We start from the raw sequence: 23,256 nt of genomic DNA, 5'->3' as shown, positions 1-23,256 counted from the left end.
AACTTTTTGCTTCCAACTCAACACCTTTTCCACATAGTCTTTGGTTCTCATGCAGAAAACAGCCCTGTAAGCAGGAGGGGCTGTTTGTGCCCAATGTCAGATGCTCGAGCACCTTGCTGGGCTGGGATCAAGGCCGTCATACAATCAGGCACTGCAGAAGTTAGAAGAAAAGCAATGAGACGAGCAAGAAAAAACCCCCGCTCACCAAACCTAATTGACGTGGAAAAGAAATGTCTTCAACAGCAAACGGTGGCTAAAATATTTTATTTTTTCTATCATAGAACATACTGCTGTTCGCTTTAAATCACTTCAGAGTAAAGGCACACATTGTTAAAAATACTTCCAATTACATTACATGTACAGACGCATGAAACAGGTGTACATGTCACCAAAAAAATACAGTATGGCTTCGTAAGGCTGAGGCAGGGCTGGGACAGTTCAACAGAGCTCGGTTGGACGGGATGCTCTAACACTGAGAGGACCGACTGGAACAGAAAGGAATGGACCTAAAACACTGATTGTGACACAGGCGGTACAACACGTGGGATACACAACACTGAGCAGTCGTGTCTGCATTCACAGGACTGATGGTTCTGCAAACTCATCAGGCTTTCAAGCGCCACTGAGCAAACTGCATACGTACAACCTCTGCCTGTTTGCAACAGCGGGAAGAAACCGCAAGTTCTGTCCCCAGGCAGCCTCCTTCATATCTGCTATGATACGTTTAAAAAGGAAGGAGAACAAGTGAAACAAAGACTCAAGATAGTAACTGCTGGTAGTGACTGAGTGACAAGGACAGCTTACACTTCTGGCTAAGAAGCGCACCATGTCAAGTCTGCAACAACGCTCCATGACAATGTCTAGCAATTAGTCCCACCTGAGTTTAAGGCTCATGTCTGAAATTTCTTAGCTTTGTTTTCCTTTGTGTAAAATTACCTGAGCACAGATATCAAAGAGCTACAGAGCTGTCACAATGCCTGCAGATACTATAAAAATCCACAGGTATCTTAAAGCAAGACATCCAGAATCAATATACCTGGATCTCTAACAGCTAAAAAGACCTCAAAACAAAATTAACCCAAACAAAACCAAGCTCACAACAAAACAACAACAACCTTTTGGTATGTCAGGAGAGACAGAACGAGCTCAAGCTTCCGCTCTCATCTCTCAATAATGTATGTAACATGGAATAGAACTATTCAGATAGGACTGCTTCATTGTAAACAATTCATCAGACCTTCACCAAAAACGTCAGGGAGCAAAATGTTCAGCAACGTGGCTTTCAGTCTCTCTAGAGATGGCGGGGGGTTCCTCAAGCGCTGACCATGGAAAACGAGATGGACCTGACTCCATCCTACTCTGTATCACCATCACATCTCACCAAGCGTGAATCTCTGCCATCCTCACTTGCTCAGGTTTATTCCCTGCAGAGCTCTAAGGCCCGGATCCACAAACACACCATGCATTGCCTTCGGTGCTCTGCAGGACTGGGTTCGATTTCATAAGGTTAAAGATGAACACGCACTTCAGTGATCTGCTGCAGAGGGAAGCACCACAACACCTGCAGAGCGTGAGGCAGAAGAGCATCAGGCTGCACGGACAGACCGCTCCCAGCAAAGTCTGCCACCACAGAGCAGGGCCTGCGAGGTGTCCAAGCTTCCAGCCACCAGTGGCCGTGTGGGACGACCTCCTGCACAAGGCTCAGGCCATTCACCATGCTGAGAGCAGTCCATTGATTTTATTGAACCAATTGAAAGCGGCAAGGAAACACAAAGCACAACGTGATGTTTTCCTCCTCTCACCTCACATGCTGGTTCTCATCTTTCAGTCCCAAAAGAAATCAGTGAAAACAAAAACCCCACTATAATCAATGAGCGACTGTATATGAGCCTGAGGAGCAAATGGGACTCTTCCATTCAAATTAACATCAGGTTAAAACTCTGATATGCCAGTCAAAGCTGTCTGCACTGCGGAACTGGGAGCAGCTGATTGCAGAGGGCACTTCACAATCATTGAAAACCCCGTATGAAGGGCACCAAAACCTCCTATTACACATCAGCCTAAACAATAAAAGAGATGGGTGACAGATGGCTGTTCTGGAGAATCTTAAAAATCACAGCAGCCCGAAGTATCCATTATTCTATGTATAAATAGCAGGTAACCCAAATAAAATGCTGTCGCTAGTTTGAAAAACTAAGTTGAGCATTGCTTTTCTATTAAATAGATTAAAATATTCATCCACCGAGAAATTACATTGATAAATAACATATTGTCATGTATCAAAACTGAGGAGCAGGTACGATCAATTCCAGACTTCTTGTCCCGATAACAAAAGGTCCAAGAAACAAAACCTGTACAGCAGTTCTAGTCTCAAATTTACAATACTGAATCCAGCAGGATTTAGCTAATACAGTTTAAATAACCTAATCTAAAGGAACAGAGTGTCCTGTAAACATCTGACACAAAATGCATCTGATGGCGCGGCTCTACCTTCTCTATGCAGAAGACAATTCAACCAGTGGAGGAGGGATGCAACCTAAAGGCAGCGCTTCCTTTCTTCAGTAAGGCTTGTAAAAAATCCGAGCGGTGAACGTACGGCAGCCTGCACAGTTCTGACATGTCTGGAAAGCTTTCAAGTCTTTAAAAAGCCTAAACATTTTCAAGTAGAAAACACGCATTGAGAATACGCCCTTCTGAATTATGTGTAAAAGTGTCTGGCACCAGAAGTGACCGCTAGGTATTATTATACCCAGGGAAAGAAAACGAATCACTCCAGCAAGTGTCCCTGAATTTCACAGCAGACGCAGCCAATTTGGTTACTTGGTGTTCTGTTCTTCTGGAAAATAAGTCACAAGCATACACTCTTTAAGCTGTCTGTACTACATCATCATTAATATATATTATATATACACACACCGTACGGATATATATAATATATATTTGTGTACGTATTACGTTTGCCTCAATCTGGAATCACGTGGTTTCATGCAACGCACCAGGAATCAAACTTACTCATCAGATCATAGCTGGTGTAAGCTCAGTATCAAATCGTTTATTACACAGCAATTCAGCTTTGCTCCGCACCCATCGCCTCTCAGTAGAATCCTCATTTCCTTCCTTCAGTCCGGTTCACGTTGGTTGCCTCCATCGCCCTTTTCAGCCACTTTCTTCACGTCGTGCCTCCACTTATGTTCAATGCTGAGACCTTATTTCTGTCAGCTTCTGAAGATAGCTCTGTGCTGCTGGCATCGAGAGGATAAACTGAACCGTCCTTTGCCCTATCCGGTAGCAGCCATAGCCCATCAGTCCAAAAACTGTTGCTTTTATGACAAATTTGAAAATCTTACTTGAAGCTGATGGAGGAGGCACACTGCGGCAAGAGAGACATAAAACAGTGGTGAACATCTGCAGAGCAGCTTCTTGCCAAAGCAAGGACTGCTCCTCCTCTAGGCCTTTTAGGGCAGGAGACTTTCAGGGAACAGATGTGTCATGAATGAGCAAGGAACACTGTCCTGTTTAAGCACTACATCCAGATTATTTACTGTCTTTATGAGTAATAACATTATTAAAAGCCATTCCCACCTACATAAGATGCTCCTTCTAATAGCTGTGGACCTTCATTTGCCCATCACTATAAAAACAGCCAAGAATTCTTGAGAACACCAGAAGCCAATACTGGAGAACTGTTTCTAAGGTTACTGTGCATTTCCCTGCAGAGCCAAAGATGAGATGCCCTGCTTGCAGTCCCCCTTAGGTACTCGATGTGTTGAGAAAACAGTTAATATTATGGCTTTGAAAACACATACAGAGCCACAGGCTCTGGGATTCCTCAGCCTTGCTCCTATAGCCAGCATACACTGCTACTCAAACCATGCTCCCAGTGACAGGGCTCTGCTGTTTCAAACCAGCCCCAAGCTTCTGTTTGTTTATATCAAGAAATTGTTACTATAAGAAAACAATCAGCAGTACAAAATCATGATGGGCACACTAAGCCTGTCAGATGTGCTAACATGAGGATACAGCTGAACCAAGTTCAAAGCCCTTTGCTTAAATCACAGCAAAGCTGCTACTGGTAAGATCTTGCATGTTAAGAGAATATATAGTCAGGTTCAGTCAAAGAACCTAAAAATTGGGCAACTGAGAAACATGCATGTTTTGATTCAGATGAGGTCATTGTGCAACACATAAAATCTAACATATAGAAATGTTAAGAACTCTTCCCTTTCAGTAGATGGCAGTCACTAACACAAAGATGCAGCTGCTCCGCAACTGCAGCGCAACAGCACAAATGGAAGAAGATTTCAATGACAAAAAGCACAGTAATCTTCCAAACGTAATTTGCTTTATATCGCTTTAAAAGGTGAAGTTAATGCAACAGATAGCTCTTAGGAAAGATACTGGTAGCTCTTCCACTTAGTTGTCCTAAAGCACGGCAGGCCTTACCCACTCTACCAGGTCACGCTGTGATCCCTCATACATTTCTTAAATCCCAGCCTGTGGCTTTACAGGATACAGCCCTGTTTCTTCTTTTATAAAGCACATACACCTATTTTAGCAGATATGGGGGAGTGAAAATCTGTGGCTTAAATCAGCCCAAACTGAAGTAGGTAGGCTGGAATGGTAGGCCGGAAGCCCATTTTTGTCACCTCCTACAGACCACATTTGAATTTGCACTTGAGAAGCCTTTGGTATGGACTGACACTTTTTTCTCTCCAGACAATGGCATGTTCTCACCTCACCTTCCCTCAATATATCACCATGAACTGTTTTTACTTTCTTCCTTAGGCAGTTCCTGTTCCTTTGCTGTACACAGTCAGCACAGTAAGTCAGTGAGCTGACAGGGTAGCAAATACAGCGGTGGCATTTCTTTAAGCTGTGACCAAAAACCAAGAAACTCCCAAACCAATCATTGCTGACTTTGAGCAAGTGAAGTTGCTATGGCAAGACATGGGGGGGTACGGCTTACCTCATTATTTCCTGAATGTTCAAGTCAGAGTTCCAGTTCTTTTCAATTCCAGGTACGTGACCCATCCCAACCACACCAACTACAACAGCAGGGATGTATTTCCTAGGTTCAGCTAGGGAAGAGATGGAAACAAAGGAACACATTTGTAGAAGAACCAGTTTAAAGCTACAAATAAAGAGGTGAAGTGCAAGATTACAAGACAGCATTTTCTAAGAAGCAGAGACTCATTACTGCACATTAAAAAAATTACCCATATTCCACATCCACCCACTGCTTCGTCTTGTTTTTAATTCGTTGTGTTTCTTCCTCTTTCTTTTTCCTCAAACTTTAGCATAACTTCTTACTATCGGGAAGCATGTGTTCCAGTAAACAGAACAGGCTGGTGCTCACACCGCAGCCTCCAGATGCAAGCTCTACTGATCCTCTAAATCCATCTCTTCCCTACCCTGAGCGGGTCTTGTTTCTGTGCTGTTTATAGGGAACAGCCCTGCTCTTTGCTCTCTCCCAAGCAGAGCTTTGCTCACAGCTTCTGGCAGCTGGCACAAATCCCAGTTATGGGAAAGCACAGGCTGGCAGACACGGACAGCCAGAGAACAGGGCCTGAGATTAGACCTGACCCTGTTAAGCTCAGTTACAGACCTGGCCTCAGCAAGTAACAGCAAAACCTGTGCTGTTAGTGTGCAGCAGCCAGGCAGCTGGTTACCACTCTGCCACCACACAGGGCAGCTCTCACCCTCACCTCCCATCTACCAGCCATCTTTCTCCTGAGCGTTGAGAAACCGATGCATTCATCCCAAAAGTTTTTGCATTACCTCTCCCCCACTGGAAAAATTGGTAACGTGTCATGGGAATAATATGAGAAAAAGGTCCAAGTCATAATAATAGTGACATGCAGCTTAACAAAACTACCTCTGGCACTGTCTCATTTACTACAATACTGCAGCAGAGGACTGTCCATCAGGTGATGCATTCACATTCTTTTGCAGTCCCATCTATTTATTTTATCCCATTTATCTTAAATTCTCTGCAGTACATGTAAAACCCTTCTAGTTTCCCAGGCATTCAGTGAACCTGTGATTCACAAACTCTGCTCTCAAGGCAGATTTAAAGAAAGGAAACAAGGAGAATGACAACAGAGGATTCACTGCACAATTCTTGGTGGCTTAAGATTCTGCAAAGAATAACAATGAAACTTACTTTTTAGCCTGATCCTTTGATTAATGATTGAATGCATGCACAGATGGTTGGGCTAGATGATCTTAGAGGTCTTTTCCAACCTAAATGATTCAATGCCTCCTTTAACCACGTTACCTGCACTAACAATATGCTTTTGGTGAAGCTTCATCATGTTGACACTGAAGTAATACTAGGCAAGGGAAGTGCAAGAAGTGCAACTCCTTCACTATTTTTACAGTCAGAAGACAGTGTCAGAGGTCTGCACTGAAGCAGTTATAAACAAGACAGCAAAAAAAGGCAACTCCTAATTCAGTATGCTTGTGTGCATATATATATGCACACCTTTCTTTACATGAACAAAGGGGATGCCGATAGCACACAGGAGTAAAATCCTTCTGAAGGCTGGAGAAATATTCTGTATGCTTATGCCTTGCAGAAATACAGAGTTCATACTTGTTGCATATCGCCAGCGTTCCCAGGAGCCAGATCTATAATAAGCAAAGCGAGATGAATACTGAAAATTAGAAGTAATTAGTTCAGCAGGAAATCTGTGCCTGAGCAGCTCTGGGTAACAATTAATTTGGTGAGACAGTGAGACAGGCGACACACGTCTAGACTGTCCCATGCTGTGCTGTAATGCCAGATGCCTTTTGAAGAAGCTGACAGACTAATCAGTATTTTGCAGGTTTAAATAGCACAGTGAGGAAAGAATCATCATTAGTGGTCTATTGCTCTGTGAGGTTTCTTCTATAGGAGGCTGCAGTAGGAGAGTCACATACCCCATAACTTTTCAAGCACTGTAATCTTCTGTGATACGGATTGGATAAACACACAGAACGCCACAGCTTTCCCACAAAGAACTGAGATTTGTAACAGCACACAAAGAACACAATGGTTAAGGTATCTGCTTTAAAACAATTACTTTCTGAAGCCCGAGGTAGTTCTATCTGCTTTGCTGCTTGCTTCAGCATGTAGGTCAAGTAAATATCTCGTTCGGAGACGATTGTTCGGTGAAGATCAGGAAATTCTCCAATCATCTCTGCCATCATCTGCTCCAGTAAATCCTTCTGTTTGCATTTCTCCACATCATCTTTACTGAAAGAAAGGTTACGTTTTCTCAGTATCTGTGTTATGCTTCTAAAGCCCAGTGCAGACAAACCAATGAATAAAAACAATCACGCACTACACACGTTATTGACATAAACCCACACAGACAACTCTCTTCTGAAAAACAGGAACAATCTGCATAAGCCTGAAAAACTGCATTCTTAACAATGCCTCTACAGTGAGAGAAAGGCAAAGCAGAGGTCACTCGCCTTTAGGCAGCTCAACCAAAGATTGTCAAATTGTCAGTTTAAAAGCTGACAATTGCAGAAAAGCACCAGGGCTTCAAAGGAAAGAGTTATCACAGTGCCCTACTTTTACTGTATATTCAGCCTAAAAAAGGCAACAGAGCGCTCCTGAGGAGCGGATCTGATCACTAAACACACGAAAGCTCTATTTAAGGAACAAAACAGCACAATGCCAGGCACAGTCTGCAAGGGTGGAAAGGATTCTGCAGCACTGGTGTCAATCACAGTTCTTCAGCAGGGCAGCGAGTTATTAATCAGTTGCCTGAATGGAAGAGCAGAGATGGGCAGGAAATAAATAAGAACTGCAGGAGCAAACTTAATGAGTTTCTGTAGGATTGTTACTTTTCTTTTAAATAGGTGCTGTCAACCTTCCGTTTGCAGCCACAGCAGTGGTACAGTCACAGTCTGGCAACAAAATCCTCTCCCTTTGTATCACTGCCTGCTGGAGAGCGTTGCCAAAAGCTTTGTTTGTTTACTTCTTGAAGTTTGACATCAAAAGGATGCTTCAAAAGGCAGACAACCACGAAAAGGCATTGGCAGCTTTCAACAGATCATGGAAACACACTGACAAACGTGACTTTGAGTGATTACCCCATTTTCAGTAGAACCTCACACTGATCAGTAAGTGAGCTCATCTACACAGCACCTGCCCCAACAGCTTTTAATTACACCCACCTTTCCTTTTCAGTTCCTACCCATATTGTTTTTAAAACATCAACATCTTACAATTGATTGATGCGCTACAACACTTAGAATGCTACTGTGTTAATGAAGATAATTTATTTTAAGTACAGCTACCTAAATATTTCAGTTGAAAACAGTAAATCACATCAGCGTGAATGCGAGCAGTTGCTGAGAAACACATCCCCCAGCTCCACACAGAAACTGGAAAGTTTCATATTGGTATTAGATTCATAGGTAACAAAACTTTGCACATGAACTAATGTACATGAATGTAGTTAATGGATTGAAAGCAGGACCAATGTTTTACAGATGAAGTAGTAAGTGTTCACAGGTAGCAACAATTTAGTAACTGCTAAAACTGAGATACAAGACCTGGCTGTCCCTACTATCTCCAGCCCTGGCCCAGTTTCAAGCGCCTGAAAGAACTGACATCAATCACTTCAATGAGGTGTGCAGAGTTCCAGTTACAGAGTATAAGAGGCACAGAGATTCAGGATCCACACGCACTGCAAACCTGCTTCTGGCAAGTCTTCCACCATAGCAAGGAGCAGATGAAACTCAGGATGACAGCTGGGCATGCTGTCATCCAGTTCAAGCAAGTTCTCACACCTACTGCTGTCCAGAAGCAAAGAGGAAGCAAACTTGGCACAGTGGTTTCTTTAAAGGGCACAGGAAACCAAACTGAGCAAGGGAATAGTCTGACAAGTATTACTGTAAGACAGAAACCTAACAGCATCCCCTCATAAAGGCCATGGTCATTAAGACACTGTAGAAATTTCAAATGTTTTCTCTTGTTCCCAACATCTGCTCAGACAGCAGATGATGTAGATTCAGTTCTCAGGCTGCTCTGAGGTTCACATGACTTAGTACTGCAGGCCCAAGTCCTTTGGAAACCCGAATGGAATCATCATCATGAGGCTCTACTCTCTTTCATTTATAGTGTTCACACAGCAGTACTGAGAAAGATTTTATTTTCAGCATAAAATCACTTACTTCTAAGTCATCAACGGCCTAGAATTAATCAATCAAAATAGTATTATACCAAAAAAAATGCAGCAGGATAGCCAGCTGTCTTTTAAAAACATGACTTATTCCAGGATAGTTTGTATATTTCTCTCATTAACGTGAGGTTTCACCTCATCAGGCTGGGTCTGAGAACTTCAGGCTCCTATCTCAGAAGAGATGAACAATTCACTGCTAAACATATGGGATGTTCATTCATACCTGATTGGGTCAGATAAGAAGCAAAGGCCCCAGGCAAGCTTCACTTTTTGCCAAAAAGAAAGTGCAGCAATCGCCCTCTTAAATGTGACTGGGATGGGTCTGTCTCCAAGATGAAATTTACAGAAAGGTACTTTACTAGCCTGGAAGAGAAGATACAAATTACTGGTCAACACATACTGTAACACAGTACAGCACTATTAAGACAACAGTTGTTCACTATGTGATTTAAGTTATTTTAACAAAAAAGAAAAGAGCACATATTGTCACAGTTAGACAACAAGAAATATTTTGAACCACGGACCATTTTGACCATTTCAGAAAAGGAGACAGAGCTAACCAACTTTAATTCATCCTGACAGATTTGTTTCCATAGGCTGAAATCCTGACACTGCCAACAATATGACCAGGATCCACACCCCAACTTCAGGAACAGTTATTCAAACAGGAACAAAATAAACTGAAACAAATATCATCCAAAATACCACTCAATTAAAATCTTTTTGGAGTTGATTTCATGTCATTTAGGGCTATGAATGTTTGTACTTTTGAAGCCAGAGATGGTTTTTACCACTTCATAGGCTTCAATAAAAATATGGCCAGAGTGCCCCTTTCTAACAAATGCCTTTATTTACTGACACGGGAAGCAAAAGGGCAGTAATTTGACCTCAGAAAAAGTATTTCATGATCGCACCTCTTTGAAAGCCTCTCTGAACTCCCCTCCTGGGGCCATCCCCAGCTGTTCTGTGATGTGAGCAGACACTTTCAGGAGCAGCATTTGCATCAGCCCGGACATGACTCCATTCTGGTGGGAAAGGAGAAAAATGTTAGAAAGAAATACCAACATACTGTGTGGATTTCTCAGAAGAATGCACCTTTCACAGTCATGAAAAAACACCAGATATCTTAGTGAAGAAGGGATACAGAAGATACTTTTTGGAGCTAATTCCCTGATGAATGAAGCTCTTTTGTTTCAGCTCCTACCATTTGTTAAGAGGCTTTTTCAGTGGTGTGCAGACTATATCCTCCCTTTCAACAACAACAAAGAAAGATGACAGGAAAAGACAGAGAGTAGCCAGATTTATTTCTGTCTCCATTTATTTCACCAGGCTGATGATGTATGAGCTGTTCTACCATACACACTGTACTTTTATTTCTTGATTTGCTTACAAAAAAAAAAACAAACCACAAAACACAAAACCAAGGGAACATAAAAATACATTCAATTGAATTTACAATCATGTTATAGATACACTTAAATAGCTAGTGGTGTAAAATAGATAAATACTCCTACGATCCCTGTGAAGCACTGGGCTGGCACCAGTCAGGCGAACAGCTGCAGAAGCAGAGAACTCAAGGTTGTGCAAGAATTTGATGTGTATGACTTCAGCACATGAGACCTTAGAAGGAAAACCTTGGGTATGACTCCCACCCACTTACCAGCATACCGAAGGCCTCTCCTTGCACAAAGCATCTTATTACTTTTTAAAACAGATACCTAACAACCCAGACTTCTTTACACACATTTAAGCAAAATTTCCCTTTCCAGCTCTTCAAACAGAGATGAAAACATCACCGTAACCCCATTCAGAGCTCTTCCATCCAGCTCTGGCTGTTCTGTACCACTTGTTCTTATGACAAAGACCCAGTGACTGATTGCTACCTGTCTCCAAGAGTAGTCTGTCACCTAGTTATGCATCTCCTTCAATCTGGCATCATCCCATACTGCTACCAAAAGTGGCATTCCCCTCTACCTCACCAAAGGTTAGCTTTCCCACTACATCAGCAGTTCCACGTGGCTGAAGGTAAAGTTACATGGGACAGAGTTAATAGAACTGCTCAAAATTACTGAGGAAATCCTGGTCTCCCCTCCTTGCTCCCATGCACACACTCAAGCGACTCATGCAGCGCCAGCCTCGATGCCTGTGCAACCTCTCACAAGGCCATAGGCAGTTTCTGCAGGTAAAAGGACTAGAGTCACTAAAGATTAGCAGAAAAGAGCGGCTACCGTCAAAACTAGCCGCGCATCTGCTTCATCAAGTTACAAACCAGCAAGCAAGGCATGTCACAGGAACAACCAACTGACGTACAGCTGTCATCACATGCATATGCCAAGCAGAAAGAAAGGACACTGGGCTGCTGGGGAGAGACAAGGAAGGAAAAGGGCAGTGAAAAGGAGTCAGTGTCTGAGACTGAGTTCAGCATCCACGGAGACACGGGTTTCCAAAAGTTCAGAGAAGATTACCCACAAATAAACTAAGATAATTCAAACTTGGGTCATCTGTGGGATCATCCACCCTTTGAAGTCTACATTTTTACACAGTGATGGAAAGATCTGCCCTGCCAGATAACAAAGGGATGCAACTCTGAAGTGTCTGAGTCGTTTTTGCTCTTAACATGCATGGAACTCAATGCCTGCCACATCTGCTCAGCATCACAGAGGCGCCTGTCACATAAAAGGTGACGAGCAGCAATGTGCAGCACCAACCAGCAGTAACTGGCCAGCCAGAAGGTGTGGGGATAAAGAGCAAAATGCAAGAATAAGAGAGTTTGTTAGCAACACCAAATTATTCCACGTCAGATAAGGGAAAGAGGACCACAACAGCATTAAATCCTGAGGGACTGACACATATTTCACAGCTATAAACACAGAGTGAAGCAGTAAGCAGAACGTAAGTAAAATGAGAAGGATTGTCAGGAAAGGAATGGAACAGAAACCCACACTACTGTGTCATCTTTAGTGCATGAGTGCTGTGAAAACAAAATACTATGCACAGTGCACAGAAATACCAAACACACGAGTATGTAGTGTGTTTAATCTCTTCTCACGAGGCTTGGGAACGGATGAGTGATCACAGAATAACTTAGGTTGGAGGGAACCTTAAAGATGCCCTAGTTCCAATCCCCATGCTGTGGGCAGGCTGCCCAGGGCTCCATCCAGCAAACAGGATGACAGAAGCGATGAATGCCCAGGCAAGGTCTGACTACAGGTTCCCATGCTCTTCTCCAGGCATCTGCCAATGGCCTTCTGAAGCAGACAACCCTTCCCTTCAGACAGCACAGCCGTGCTCATGTTATGTATGGGAATGTAGCCTAAAGAGCGCAGTTTGCAGCTGCTCTGACTGTGTCAGAAGTTACAGATCCAACACCCTAACTGCAAAACTGCAGACAGAAGCAAGCAGCATGTATTTTAGCCCTGGGTTTCTTCAAGAAAAAAACAATACAAACCAACACTAAATGGATGTGACCCTGTACAAACACAGCCAGGCTGGTAGAGACTGGAACTGGTTTTACTACTGCTGCAGGTGCACTGGAGGCTACTCTTCAAGGCACCAGAGCATGCAGCCTATGCAGGTCCATATGTATATGGTACCTTCACCTACCAATTCACAGTGCATCTACTATTTAACAGAAAATCCTGTAGGCTAAGCATGAAGGGCTGTTTTGCACAGCTTAATAACAGCTTTTACACTGGCCACAAGCAGGATAAAAATCATTATAGTATATTCCTGCACGGGTACATTCATCCCAGAAGAGTAGGTTAAAACAAGGCCCTTTCAGCCTTTGCTGCCACCAGTCCACTTCTTCCTTTCCTAAAGTTTCCCTCCTCCTTCTTTGTGACAGGACTAGAGACAACAACAGAGCAACGCAGGGACATAACACAAAGCATGCCCTATTCAGGCAGCCGCGTGGCCATATGAACTCTGGTAGGTACACAGAAAGGATAGAGGAAATATGAAACTGAGAAGATAAGACCAAACCAGTCATAGAATCATAGAATTGCTCAGGTTGGAAAAGACCTCAAAGATCATCACGTCCAACCACAACCTAACCATAGTACCCTAACTCTAACAACCCTCCACTAAATCATGTCCCTGAGCACCACATCCAAATGGTTTTTAAACACATCCAGGGATGGTGACTCAGCCATGTCCCTGGGGAGCCTATTCCAGTGTTTAACAACCCTTTCTGTAAAGAAGTGCTTCCTAATATCCAATCTAAACTTACCCTGGCACAAATTAAGGCCATTTTCCCTTGTCCTGTCACCTGTCACCAGCAAGAACCAGTCTTACCAGTTTGGTTTAAGCCAACTGTACAGATAATACACATTGAGCCAAATTTCAGTCCGCACTTAATGGAAAGCAAACAGTCAGTTCTCTGTAAAGCATTGTAAGAGTTTTGAAATTCAAGGTGGAGCCGGAGGAAGTGTATTTAAACCCCCAACAGATGTTTAACAAGCTGCGAATACCAGGGATCCATTGCAAGTGTGCAACAGTTTCACATTAACACTCTGCTCAGCTTCCGACTTCAGTGATTAACCATGAAATCCATTTTCACTGCTTTAGAGCCATTACAGAAAGATGTGGCATTATCTTTCTAATTCGATACTCCAGGATGAAAGTTACAAGCAGTTTTAACTTTTGCTGTAACTTTTTGGCCCGGTTACCAGTTCCATCACTGTGAAATGGGGGGTGACAACTGAAGCAGGCAGAGCAACTTACTGGTTCAATGCCTTTCCCCTACTACATTGTCTCCTACGTTGAGTTCATACATGGATAAATACATTCTTTAAAGGCACAACATCCAAATACTATTATTTGCATCACTTCTCATGAGAAAAGAGGCTGAGCTGTCACAGTAATGATCCTTGTGTTACTCTCTGATTTAGGAACCAGCACAGCCTGAACAGAGCATCACTTTCAGTTCTGGTAGAAACTGCTGATAACAAAGCTGCCAAGATGAACTGACATCAAAGGATATTTTTCTCTGAATGCTATTTATTTTGCAATGTAAGGCATTTTATTTTCATTGTCCTTTTCCAATGTCCTCTTGAAAGAGAAAAACTTAACACAGTAAAAATGCATTTAGTTTTGTTATAAAACATTTCTTTAAATATATTTTCACAAAACAAGGCAGCTTCTGTGCTTATTTACCAGGTCAACTATGCCGCTCTGTTGTAAAGATGCATAATTTTGGCTACACGCATCCAAACAATCCACCTGGCCTAAAATAGATGGATGGATGCAATAACTCGCAATTTGCAGATGTTTTGCAATCTTCTATCCTCTGATAGGACATAAATAAAGCAAACAGGAAAGGTACATTATTGCCTAACTGTATGAGTCAGAAAGACAGCAGTGAAACACTGTGTGTGTGTTCACACACAAAGACACCATAGATTTGCCCTCAGCCACTCACACACTCTACATGGATGCACTTTTCTCTCCTGTGAAGGAAGCAATCCTGGAAATTCCCCAATTACATCAATAAAATCATTCCAATACATAACAACATGTGCGCACCACGAAAGCAAAATCTTGAATTTGTTCACCCAGATGGAAAGTTACTATTCTATCCAAACATCCCACAATCACTTCAAAATTGACTTTGTGCTGTTTCACTGGGCTTGGCTTAACATTATTTAAATACAAGCTAATAAGGAGAAACTGAAAACTAAAGGGCAACACTCATTATGCACCTACACATCCAAAACAGTGGCAAACTGCCAGACTAGCAGTAATTCAAGCAGTAATCTACTCTTATCTGCCCAGCTTTTTCAACAGCCTCCTTCAAGGCCAACAGTCAATAAGCAGCTACTCTGAAGGACAAAGGGAAAGGAAATAACCAAAAACAAAACAAAACAATTACCACCTGACCAAAAAAGAGGAATGCAACTGAGTAGACTACTACAGACAATAGCAAAAGTAAGCACTCCTTCAGTAGCTGTAACACAGATGCAGACTGTAGGGATAGTAACCGTATCTAAATGGATTAGTGGAACACTACAATTAAGTTCTTGTGCCCTGGAAGTGGAACAGCTGTTAAACACAGGAAGAATCCTGCTGAGGTCAACACCTGCCCATACAATTCAGAAGTGCAACTGATGCCCACAGCACTGCAGCTGAAAACAAAATACAACTTACCACCACCCAGGTAAACACCATTAAGTTCCCAGCTAACAGGAATACCTTTTCCAGCTGTAACTTGTATCAAGAGTGTTTTGTTATCTTTAACTCTCACTGTGGGAATCATACCTGCTTTATAGCTTGTTGAAGTTTTTCCAGATTTATTTCTTTGGCTTCTTTTAGTAAAGTCTTTTCATCCATCTTTAACATAGAAACTCTGTACTGGCATAGTTCCACCACAACCACATCTGGCTGCACTTCTTGTATTGTCTGAAAGAGAAGAATGATATATATATATTTAAGTTATTAGTGTTATTTAACAACACTAAGTGTGTATATATATATATATATATATACACACACACACACATATATGTATGTATATGTGCGTATATATATATATATATATACATACACACACACACACATAATTTTACACCAGTTTAAGAATGACTGAAGAGAAACAGCCCATGTTGATACTTCCATGAGAAAAGTGTCTTAAAAAGCACATTCCAGCAATCATTTTCAAGTAAAATAACAATGAGAAAGCAAGACTTCCCAAACTAGCTATTTATTGAGAAAAGTGAAGAAGATGACAGTGAAATGCCCCAGCTACTAGATGCTATGGGACAGGAAGAAGGACAACAAAAGAAAATCGTGATGTTCAGCTTCTTTCTTTCACATTAGCAAAGTCCCTCTACCCACACCCTGAGACCACTTGCAATCTGACTTTAAAAAAAGGCTTTATTAAGAGCCATAGTTGATGATTCTGGTACAAGATTCCTTCCCTCCTGTGATCCAGAGAATAAAGCCACTCTGAATTGCAGGCTTTGCATAAATTATAAATATAATATAATATAATAGTGTTTCCAACCCATTTGTATTTTGGACCACATTCTCAAGTTTTGGGCAGCGTGGTTTTACAGCTCAGTACTACACATCCCATGCACAAAGAAGCTGAGAATTGCAGTTCCTGTTCTAAGGCTTTGCATCTTCTTATCAAATGCTCATCACAGTAAGCAAACAGTAACACTAAGACTGTCTGCATTTGTCCTTTAGAGGACAAATAAATATTTGAGATTGAAGAGCATTGCATTTCATAATAACCCAAGATAATATGGCTGCCTCTTTGCTCATCCCACTGTGATGTCAAGTCTTCCAAAAGCTCATTTCAAAACAGGATCTAGAGGCTGCAGCAAAGAACTGAGTCAGACTTCATTCTCCTATGTGATATTTTTAATAAGTTAACATTAGCAACACAGTGTAGAAAGGTTTCCAGTTCAAAACTACCTTCACTACATCCTTTTTGCTGCTGTCACTGAAGTGGGCTGTTCCAACCACATACACTTTAGAACCATCCTCAGTGTCGAGCTCAGTCACAGTGCTTGGTAAGGCAGGTTTTTTCTGCCTCTTCTTCATTTTCATCTCCAGCAGAATTTTAAATGCATCTGCATCAGCTGCAATTGTAAAGAAAAAAGAAAAGCACAGATGATTATGAAATGCAGGTAAGAAAGACAGAAAACAAAAATGTCGCCACTGAACAGCAGAGTAGAGCTAAAAGGCCATCGATTTACCACTGTAATCTTACATTCATTTCTGAGGCTACATCATTGAGAGTGCCACCACTGGAGAGGCTGCCTCCAAGCATGGGTCTCAGTCCAGGTTTCCTACCCTGTGGACACTGGGACAGGTTGTCCACGCAGTTCAGTAAGGGAAAGAGAAGCTGTGTGGCAGGTGAGGCGGACAGAGAAGCAAAGAATACTTAGAAAAGGTATATACTAAATCAGGAAAAAAAAAATTAAAAAAGCATTTTTTCATTTCTAGAGCAAAAACGTTCCTTTTTGGAATCTTATCTGTATAAATGATAGAAACATATGTATAGTGCTACGAGTATGCTGGTAAAGTAACCCGTACATGCTGGAGCATGCAGGATACCTACCAACATGAAATTTAGCCTTCTGTGTGACTAACACACCAGAAATCTGTATACAATTGAAAATTAAAACTTAATAGGCATTTGGGTCAGGAAATCAACAATTCCCCCATGGTTTCAACAACAAACTAGGACCATATTGGAATAAAATGAATTCAGCCCATGTGTATCAAGCTTGCCATAGAGAACTGAAAGAGTTAGTTCCACCACTTTTGCTAATGGAATACCAGAAAGCATCATCAACTGAGAGAGAGAAGCGTCAATTTTACACCAACAGGAAATACAGTAACTTTGCAGGAGTTTTCTTTAAGCTGTAGCGGATCTTATAATAAACAGACAAACAAACAAGCCATCAAGGAGGAAAATAGATTTTTGTTTCCATGGCAAGCTGTTGCACAAGTCAGCAGAGACTTAAAGTGATCCAAAACCAGGAACCCCAAAAGAAAAAGGTCAGCATGCACTTTACAAGAGGGATATCTCACACACACACACACACATACAATACAGTCTCCTACCATACATTCTCTATCTTTTCATGACTCTGTTTTACTCATGCTGTCCCAGTTCTGTTCTATAAATGTTTCTCTCAAAGGAATGCACATCAAAACCAAAACAGAACCAAAGCCACCCTCCAACATCCTTTTTAGTTAGCGTTTAGCAGCTCACTACTACACTGTTAATACTCAAGAACATGGCACGCTGTAATCAGTATGGTCTGATCTGCTGCCATAGCAGATGGTGATGCTAAGGAGGCAGTGAGGAAGACTCAACTGTAAAAAGGAGAAGGGGTAAGGCCAAGGCCTTTGTGGTGCTCTCAGCATCATCAAAGCAGCTGTTTAGATCAACCAAAATCTACCTAATCATATATATGGTCTACTGGAGCAGTCAAAAGTGGGTATCTAAGGAAGAGTGGAGGAATCAGGAAAGCACGCACACTGCTTCCTCCAAAAGATCTCCTTGTCTCCAGTCATTTATGGCTCAGATTACTTGAGCTGAAAGTGGTTTCTGCATATTCTGTAACCCTTAAAGGATTTCCATTCTGTTAATTTTTCCAGCCTCCACCTCAAACACACATTCAGAACTGGACAGAATGATGCTTCATGTGAGAAAAAAGAAAAGCTCTTATAACAGCAAAGTAACAGATGTTATCGATTAAGGATATAATCAAGAAAAACATTCTGAGGAATGTTTTTTGTTTTAATGAAACCAACTTCTAAATCTGAAGAAAAAAGAATCATAAACAAATCTCCTTTAGGTCTCAATTATTCTTTGGGCTTTTCCCATAGCTTTACTTCACACTCAGTTTGCTCCCATGATTGCTTCTTCTCAAAGCTGTGGTTATTCAGCAACTTTAGCATTAGAGTTAGGTTGCACTTAATGTGAAAAGCATGAAAGCAGCAAGACAACCATCATTGCTCTTTTCAAATGTGCCTTATGCAGTTGGGCCTCTCTACAAATCATGAACAGATTAAGCCAACATGATCTCATTCGCATCACCCTTTTGCACAGAGCCCCATCCTTATTAGGCAAGGAAAAGGCACGGACATTTGGGTTAACACGCTTCCAACATGACACACCCTCCCCAGCCAAGCCAGAAACATACAGATACTCTGCGATACACTTGACGTTTCCTTTGGGCCATCTTCTGGTACATCAGAGGAAGACATTGGATCTGCAGCAGCCTGTATGAAACAAATTCAAAAGGAAGCTGGAAATCATAATGAAATGCTTTAATGCATCATTCCTCTTGTGAGTTTGCTCGATTTGAGCCTACACACAATATTCAAGCAACTAAATAATTCAAGCAGTGTCAACAGTGCAAAACATCTGTGGTTTTCAGCTGTTTTTCTCTGAGTTGTTTATGAGAGACAGTGCTTACACCTGACATGAAGTATAAAAATGTCTGACTCTGGAATAAACCGAACAGATTTACAGTAACTCTAATGATGGTGTAGAGATCTGTGTTGGAAACCAAACCATGCACTGATTATAACACCATCCCACTTTTCAGATCGGATATTTCATTTAACTAGCAAGTAGTCAGCATTAATTTTGTTATTCTTGATAGTCTAATAGCTCTCAAGTATACACAGGTCCATTCGTGAAGAGTCTGCCCAGGTATTTCATACTGTTAGAGTAAGTAAATATACAACAGGCAGATTCAGCCTTGCAAAATCCAGGCATACACTGACTTTCATATGCAGCAGAAACGAGAGGTGGAAGGATGTGAAATTAAGTGCTTCCATGTTTTTGCCCGCTACAGGATGAGAAGGGGTGGAGAAGATTTACAGAGCCTGACTTTAAATATTATCACTCCAAGTACATATCATGTCTTAGACCTGAAACTCCTACAACTCTCCTAACAAAAAGCAGTATTAAAGAGTCAGCAAGCAAGTGGCCAAACTCTCCTGAAGGATGACAGCCTTTTAACTAGAGACCAGTGTCATTAAAATTCCTACTTAACCCAGCAAGCTTTAAAACAGGACTGTACAAAGCACATACCGTTGCTAAGAGCTTTCAACAAGAGTACTTTCTTCTCACACTCCATTGTTTCAGACAGCAATTTTTAGATAATAAATCCTACGTGTATTACTGTGGCCCCACTGAAGGTAAGGCAAGATTTATTACTGCATTTCCTGGAGTAAGACCAAGAGATACAATGGGTCTACAGTACTAAGCTGAAAGCATTTGCAGTAATGTGCCATCCTTTCACTACAAAGCAATGCCTGTTCACGGACAACAGCAAACTGGAATTACACTGCAAATTGCAATTACACTCTCAGATTTAATTAAACATCAGCTCAGCTTTTGATCACAACATATGGCCTGACTCTACTGTTTGCATGCCTAAATCTAGTCACAAAAACATTCTGAAAGATACTTCAATATAACACAGAGAATTAGTTCTGTCACTTATGCTGGCGTTTTTATCGTAATGAGAGTCTGTTTTCTGCCCTCTCCTCCCCCTTTTATTTATTTAGTTAGTTTTTTAATAAGTTAACAGGACACAGAAACACATGAGCCAACACTTGTATTTCTTAGACAAAAATGCAACTAAACTTCCCTTATCACACTGGAAAAAATATACAAAAGAATAAAAGGAATGGAGTAAAGAACAAAAAAGCACCTAAGCTTGATTTGGCAAGGTATATAAACTATGTACACTGGAAATCATTCATATATGAAGGCTGCTCCAAAAGTAATGCCTCCTATTTTATGATGTTGGCCCACGACATCAGAGGCAGATATCAGTGCTGTGACAGTAGAGGTTGAACCTTCCTGCTATTATTCCATTGGCAGAATAACTTTGTTGCCACAGACAGCAGCAGTCAGACAAATGGCATCTGACTTGGAAGTGTGTGTGAAGAAAAAGGGTGACAATGAATTCCTCCATTCAGAAAAATAGCACTCACTGACATTCATTGATGCTTGCTGAGCTATAGACCAAACAGAGGATGAGAGCTCAGTGAGGTGGTGGGTGGTGCACCTCAGTGGGTCACCTCCACTGGTACAGGTTGTTACAAGCGTGGCATGCAGGCTCTTATTCATCACTGGCTAAAAGGTGAAGCAAATGCTGGTGGCTGTGTTGAAAAGTAGTGCTTCGTAGCTGAGAATTGGCTCTATCAAATAGCGTTACTGTGCTCTTTGTTGTAGTCTCTATGGAAATAGACAGGAGGCATTACTTTCAGAGTGACCAGCATACAATCAAGCCATGTAATTTAACACAAAAAGACATTTTTTTCTCCAAGAACTTTAACAGATTAGTCTACTTTGTGCAATTCTTCACTTACAAGTCAGTTACTACAGAAGTCTTGTTTAAGCTCTTGCAGCTGTAGGAAAAGGACCCTGAAAAGAACGTAGATGTGGCAAAGCAATAGCAATAAACCCTTCATTCCTCTGTTTTTAAAGGGGCATCACACTGGTAGCCCTGATCCCTGACTTTGCAGACCTTCCCTATGTATTAACAGGGCTAATGTAGAATGTCAGCCCTTCCTTCAATTATACTGAGAAGAAAACCTTCCACTCCAATTCCTACCTCAGGCTGTTGCTCCTCTTGCATCCCTGGAACGCAGGGTTATTTTCACCAGTCTCACAAGAACTGCAAGAAGTAAAAGGAATGGATGAGAATCCAAAATTGATCACAAAACCCATAATACTTATTGACGAACCAGGAGAAGGGCTGGAAGCAGAGGCAGCTCTACAAACCCTTTGACAGAAGCTGTAGAAATAAGAGCAAGAAACTTAATTTGTACAAACATCACCTTTTCAACTCTGCTGGGGAAAAAAAAGCCACCACAACGTCAGCAGGGCAAAGCTGCCTTGTCTCCTTAATCCAATTTTTGAGTTGGCTCTAAAACTGGAACACAGCCTCGGCTTTCCACACATACTGAGTATACGTGGAACAACAACAAAGTTCATGGGAACTCTGAACGTTTTTTCTTAGATTCTGCAAAACTGCCCTTTCCTTCCCGTTCATTCATAAGCAGTCTAAAATACAGCAGCTGTCAAAAATGTTTCAGCAATAGCAAAGATCTTGTTCAACCAGGTTGGTGCTCTACTTCATCCAAACAAGGTATGAGTTTAAGACAATTTAATGTAATTTTTGGAATTGTCTATATTTCATCACAGCAAGGGACAGAAAAACTGTCCCAGTCTTAATCACCAACTGGGGAACCGCACACATTATCACCTGGTCTGTGTCATGTTATCACATACAAGTTTACAACTATGTCAGGGCCAGGACATTGGAAGAGGCACATTTACGTGAAAAACTTGGGAAGTGGGTTTGCAGATCTTTGGTGAATAGTTTCTGTTCTGCTTTCTTTGTTTTGTTTTAAGACCCATTCTCCTGCACGTACCCTCCAAGTTCAGAAGTTATCCCTGAAGCCAGCAAAGCTCTAAGACTTGGCTGATGGCACATAAGGGGATTGCACAAGATGCTGAACTTTTGATTCATTCTGCTTATTCTGTGATCCCACTAAACAGCAAAGCACTTGCAGAAGAAAAAAACTAAACGAAAACCACTAAGGTATTTTGGGTTACCTCCCTCTGACCCATTCCATACATGCCAACAGTGTTCTGTTACACCACAGAGAAACTGCTTGTGCTGGGCAGCTTTGCACGCACTGGTGACACCTTGCTATATTTTATCAGATTTCCCCCTTCCCTTGTCTCTCTGCCTGAAAAGGCAACGAGCAATGCCTCCCAAGGCATCTTGTTCTTCCCTCCACACATGCATCTCAGAGACTGTCAGGCAGAGAACAGTTGTGACCCCTTATCTGCCCAACACATTTCAAGCCCTGTTGCCTGGGGACACATTTAGTTCCTGCCCCACACCAGGAGGAAAGCTGCTGGGGCCTGGTGGCTGCTTTCCAACATGCAGCCATGGTGGAAAAGACTCCCCTCTGCCAAATGCAACAGCTTCCTGAGTCTGATCAGCGCTCTGCCCTGGTTTCCAGTGAGTTTTTGAAGTGAGCTGTACTGCTTTCACTGCTTTCTAGCTTTGCTTAAAAGACAATTCTATAAAAAGAGTACTTGGCTGGGCAGCAAGCAGCACACACGTGTAATTCGGGCAGCTGGCACCTCTTCCTCTGCGTGGTACTGAGCGGCTCCAGCAATTCTCGCCTTGGCAATGCCTGTGCTCGTGGCCCAGCAAACAGGGCGTCACAGCTGTAGGGCAGGTAAGACAAACCTGAGCAATCAAGAGCCTGGATTCTGCTGCCCTTTGGAGTGAAAGCTCCATGGAAGGTAAAACTGAGACCTTGCCTTCTCTTTTCTAAGGAGTCAAGCAAAGGAAAGCCAAGTTTCACAGCAAGCTGGAAGGGCAGGTGAAGCCATGTAGCTCTTCTGTGCTACAGAGTTTTCAAGACCTCTCCGCAAGCCAAGCGACCCTGGGTCAACACAGAACCCAGCGACAGCCCAGCCAGAACCCCTGGTGGCATGGCAGGCTGTCCTCACACTGTCCTGCCTCAGCTGGATCAGGCCAGGCCGGAGACACTCTTTTCTCCTCCCTGTGGC

General features: G+C 42.1%; 1 protein-coding gene across 3 annotated transcripts in view; it reads right to left on the bottom strand.

Annotated features, from left to right (window-relative positions):
* Nucleotides 1-245: 245 nt before the first annotated feature.
* The window catches only part of TRABD (TraB domain containing), a 31,495-nt gene continuing 8,484 nt past the window's right edge, over nucleotides 246-23,256 (bottom strand). For 2 of the 3 annotated variants that reach the window (XM_015852461.3, XM_015852466.2), the window contains exons 2-10: nucleotides 21,275-21,337; nucleotides 18,842-18,920; nucleotides 16,596-16,762; nucleotides 15,435-15,575; nucleotides 10,094-10,204; nucleotides 9,403-9,542; nucleotides 7,065-7,237; nucleotides 4,967-5,078; nucleotides 246-3,370 (exon numbers count right to left, since the gene is read on the bottom strand). In XM_015852461.3, the coding sequence (XP_015707947.1) occupies nucleotides 3,193-3,370; nucleotides 4,967-5,078; nucleotides 7,065-7,237; nucleotides 9,403-9,542; nucleotides 10,094-10,204; nucleotides 15,435-15,575; nucleotides 16,596-16,762; nucleotides 18,842-18,920; nucleotides 21,275-21,298 (1,125 nt within the window). In that variant the 5' untranslated portion in view covers nucleotides 21,299-21,337 and the 3' untranslated portion in view covers nucleotides 246-3,192. Of the gene's footprint in view, nucleotides 3,371-4,966; nucleotides 5,079-7,064; nucleotides 7,238-9,402; nucleotides 9,543-10,093; nucleotides 10,205-15,434; nucleotides 15,576-16,595; nucleotides 16,763-16,893; nucleotides 17,025-18,841; nucleotides 18,921-21,274; nucleotides 21,338-23,256 lie in introns of those variants that run through there. The other variant, XM_015852474.3, reaches the window with a different exon arrangement.

This window comes from Coturnix japonica, chromosome 1, assembly GCF_054131305.1.
Source record: "Coturnix japonica strain WE chromosome 1, WE-NBRP24, whole genome shotgun sequence".
Classification (NCBI taxonomy): domain Eukaryota; kingdom Metazoa; phylum Chordata; class Aves; order Galliformes; family Phasianidae; genus Coturnix; species Coturnix japonica.
The sequence above is the reverse complement of the archived record's forward strand: the minus strand, read 5'-3'. Positions and strand labels throughout refer to the sequence as shown.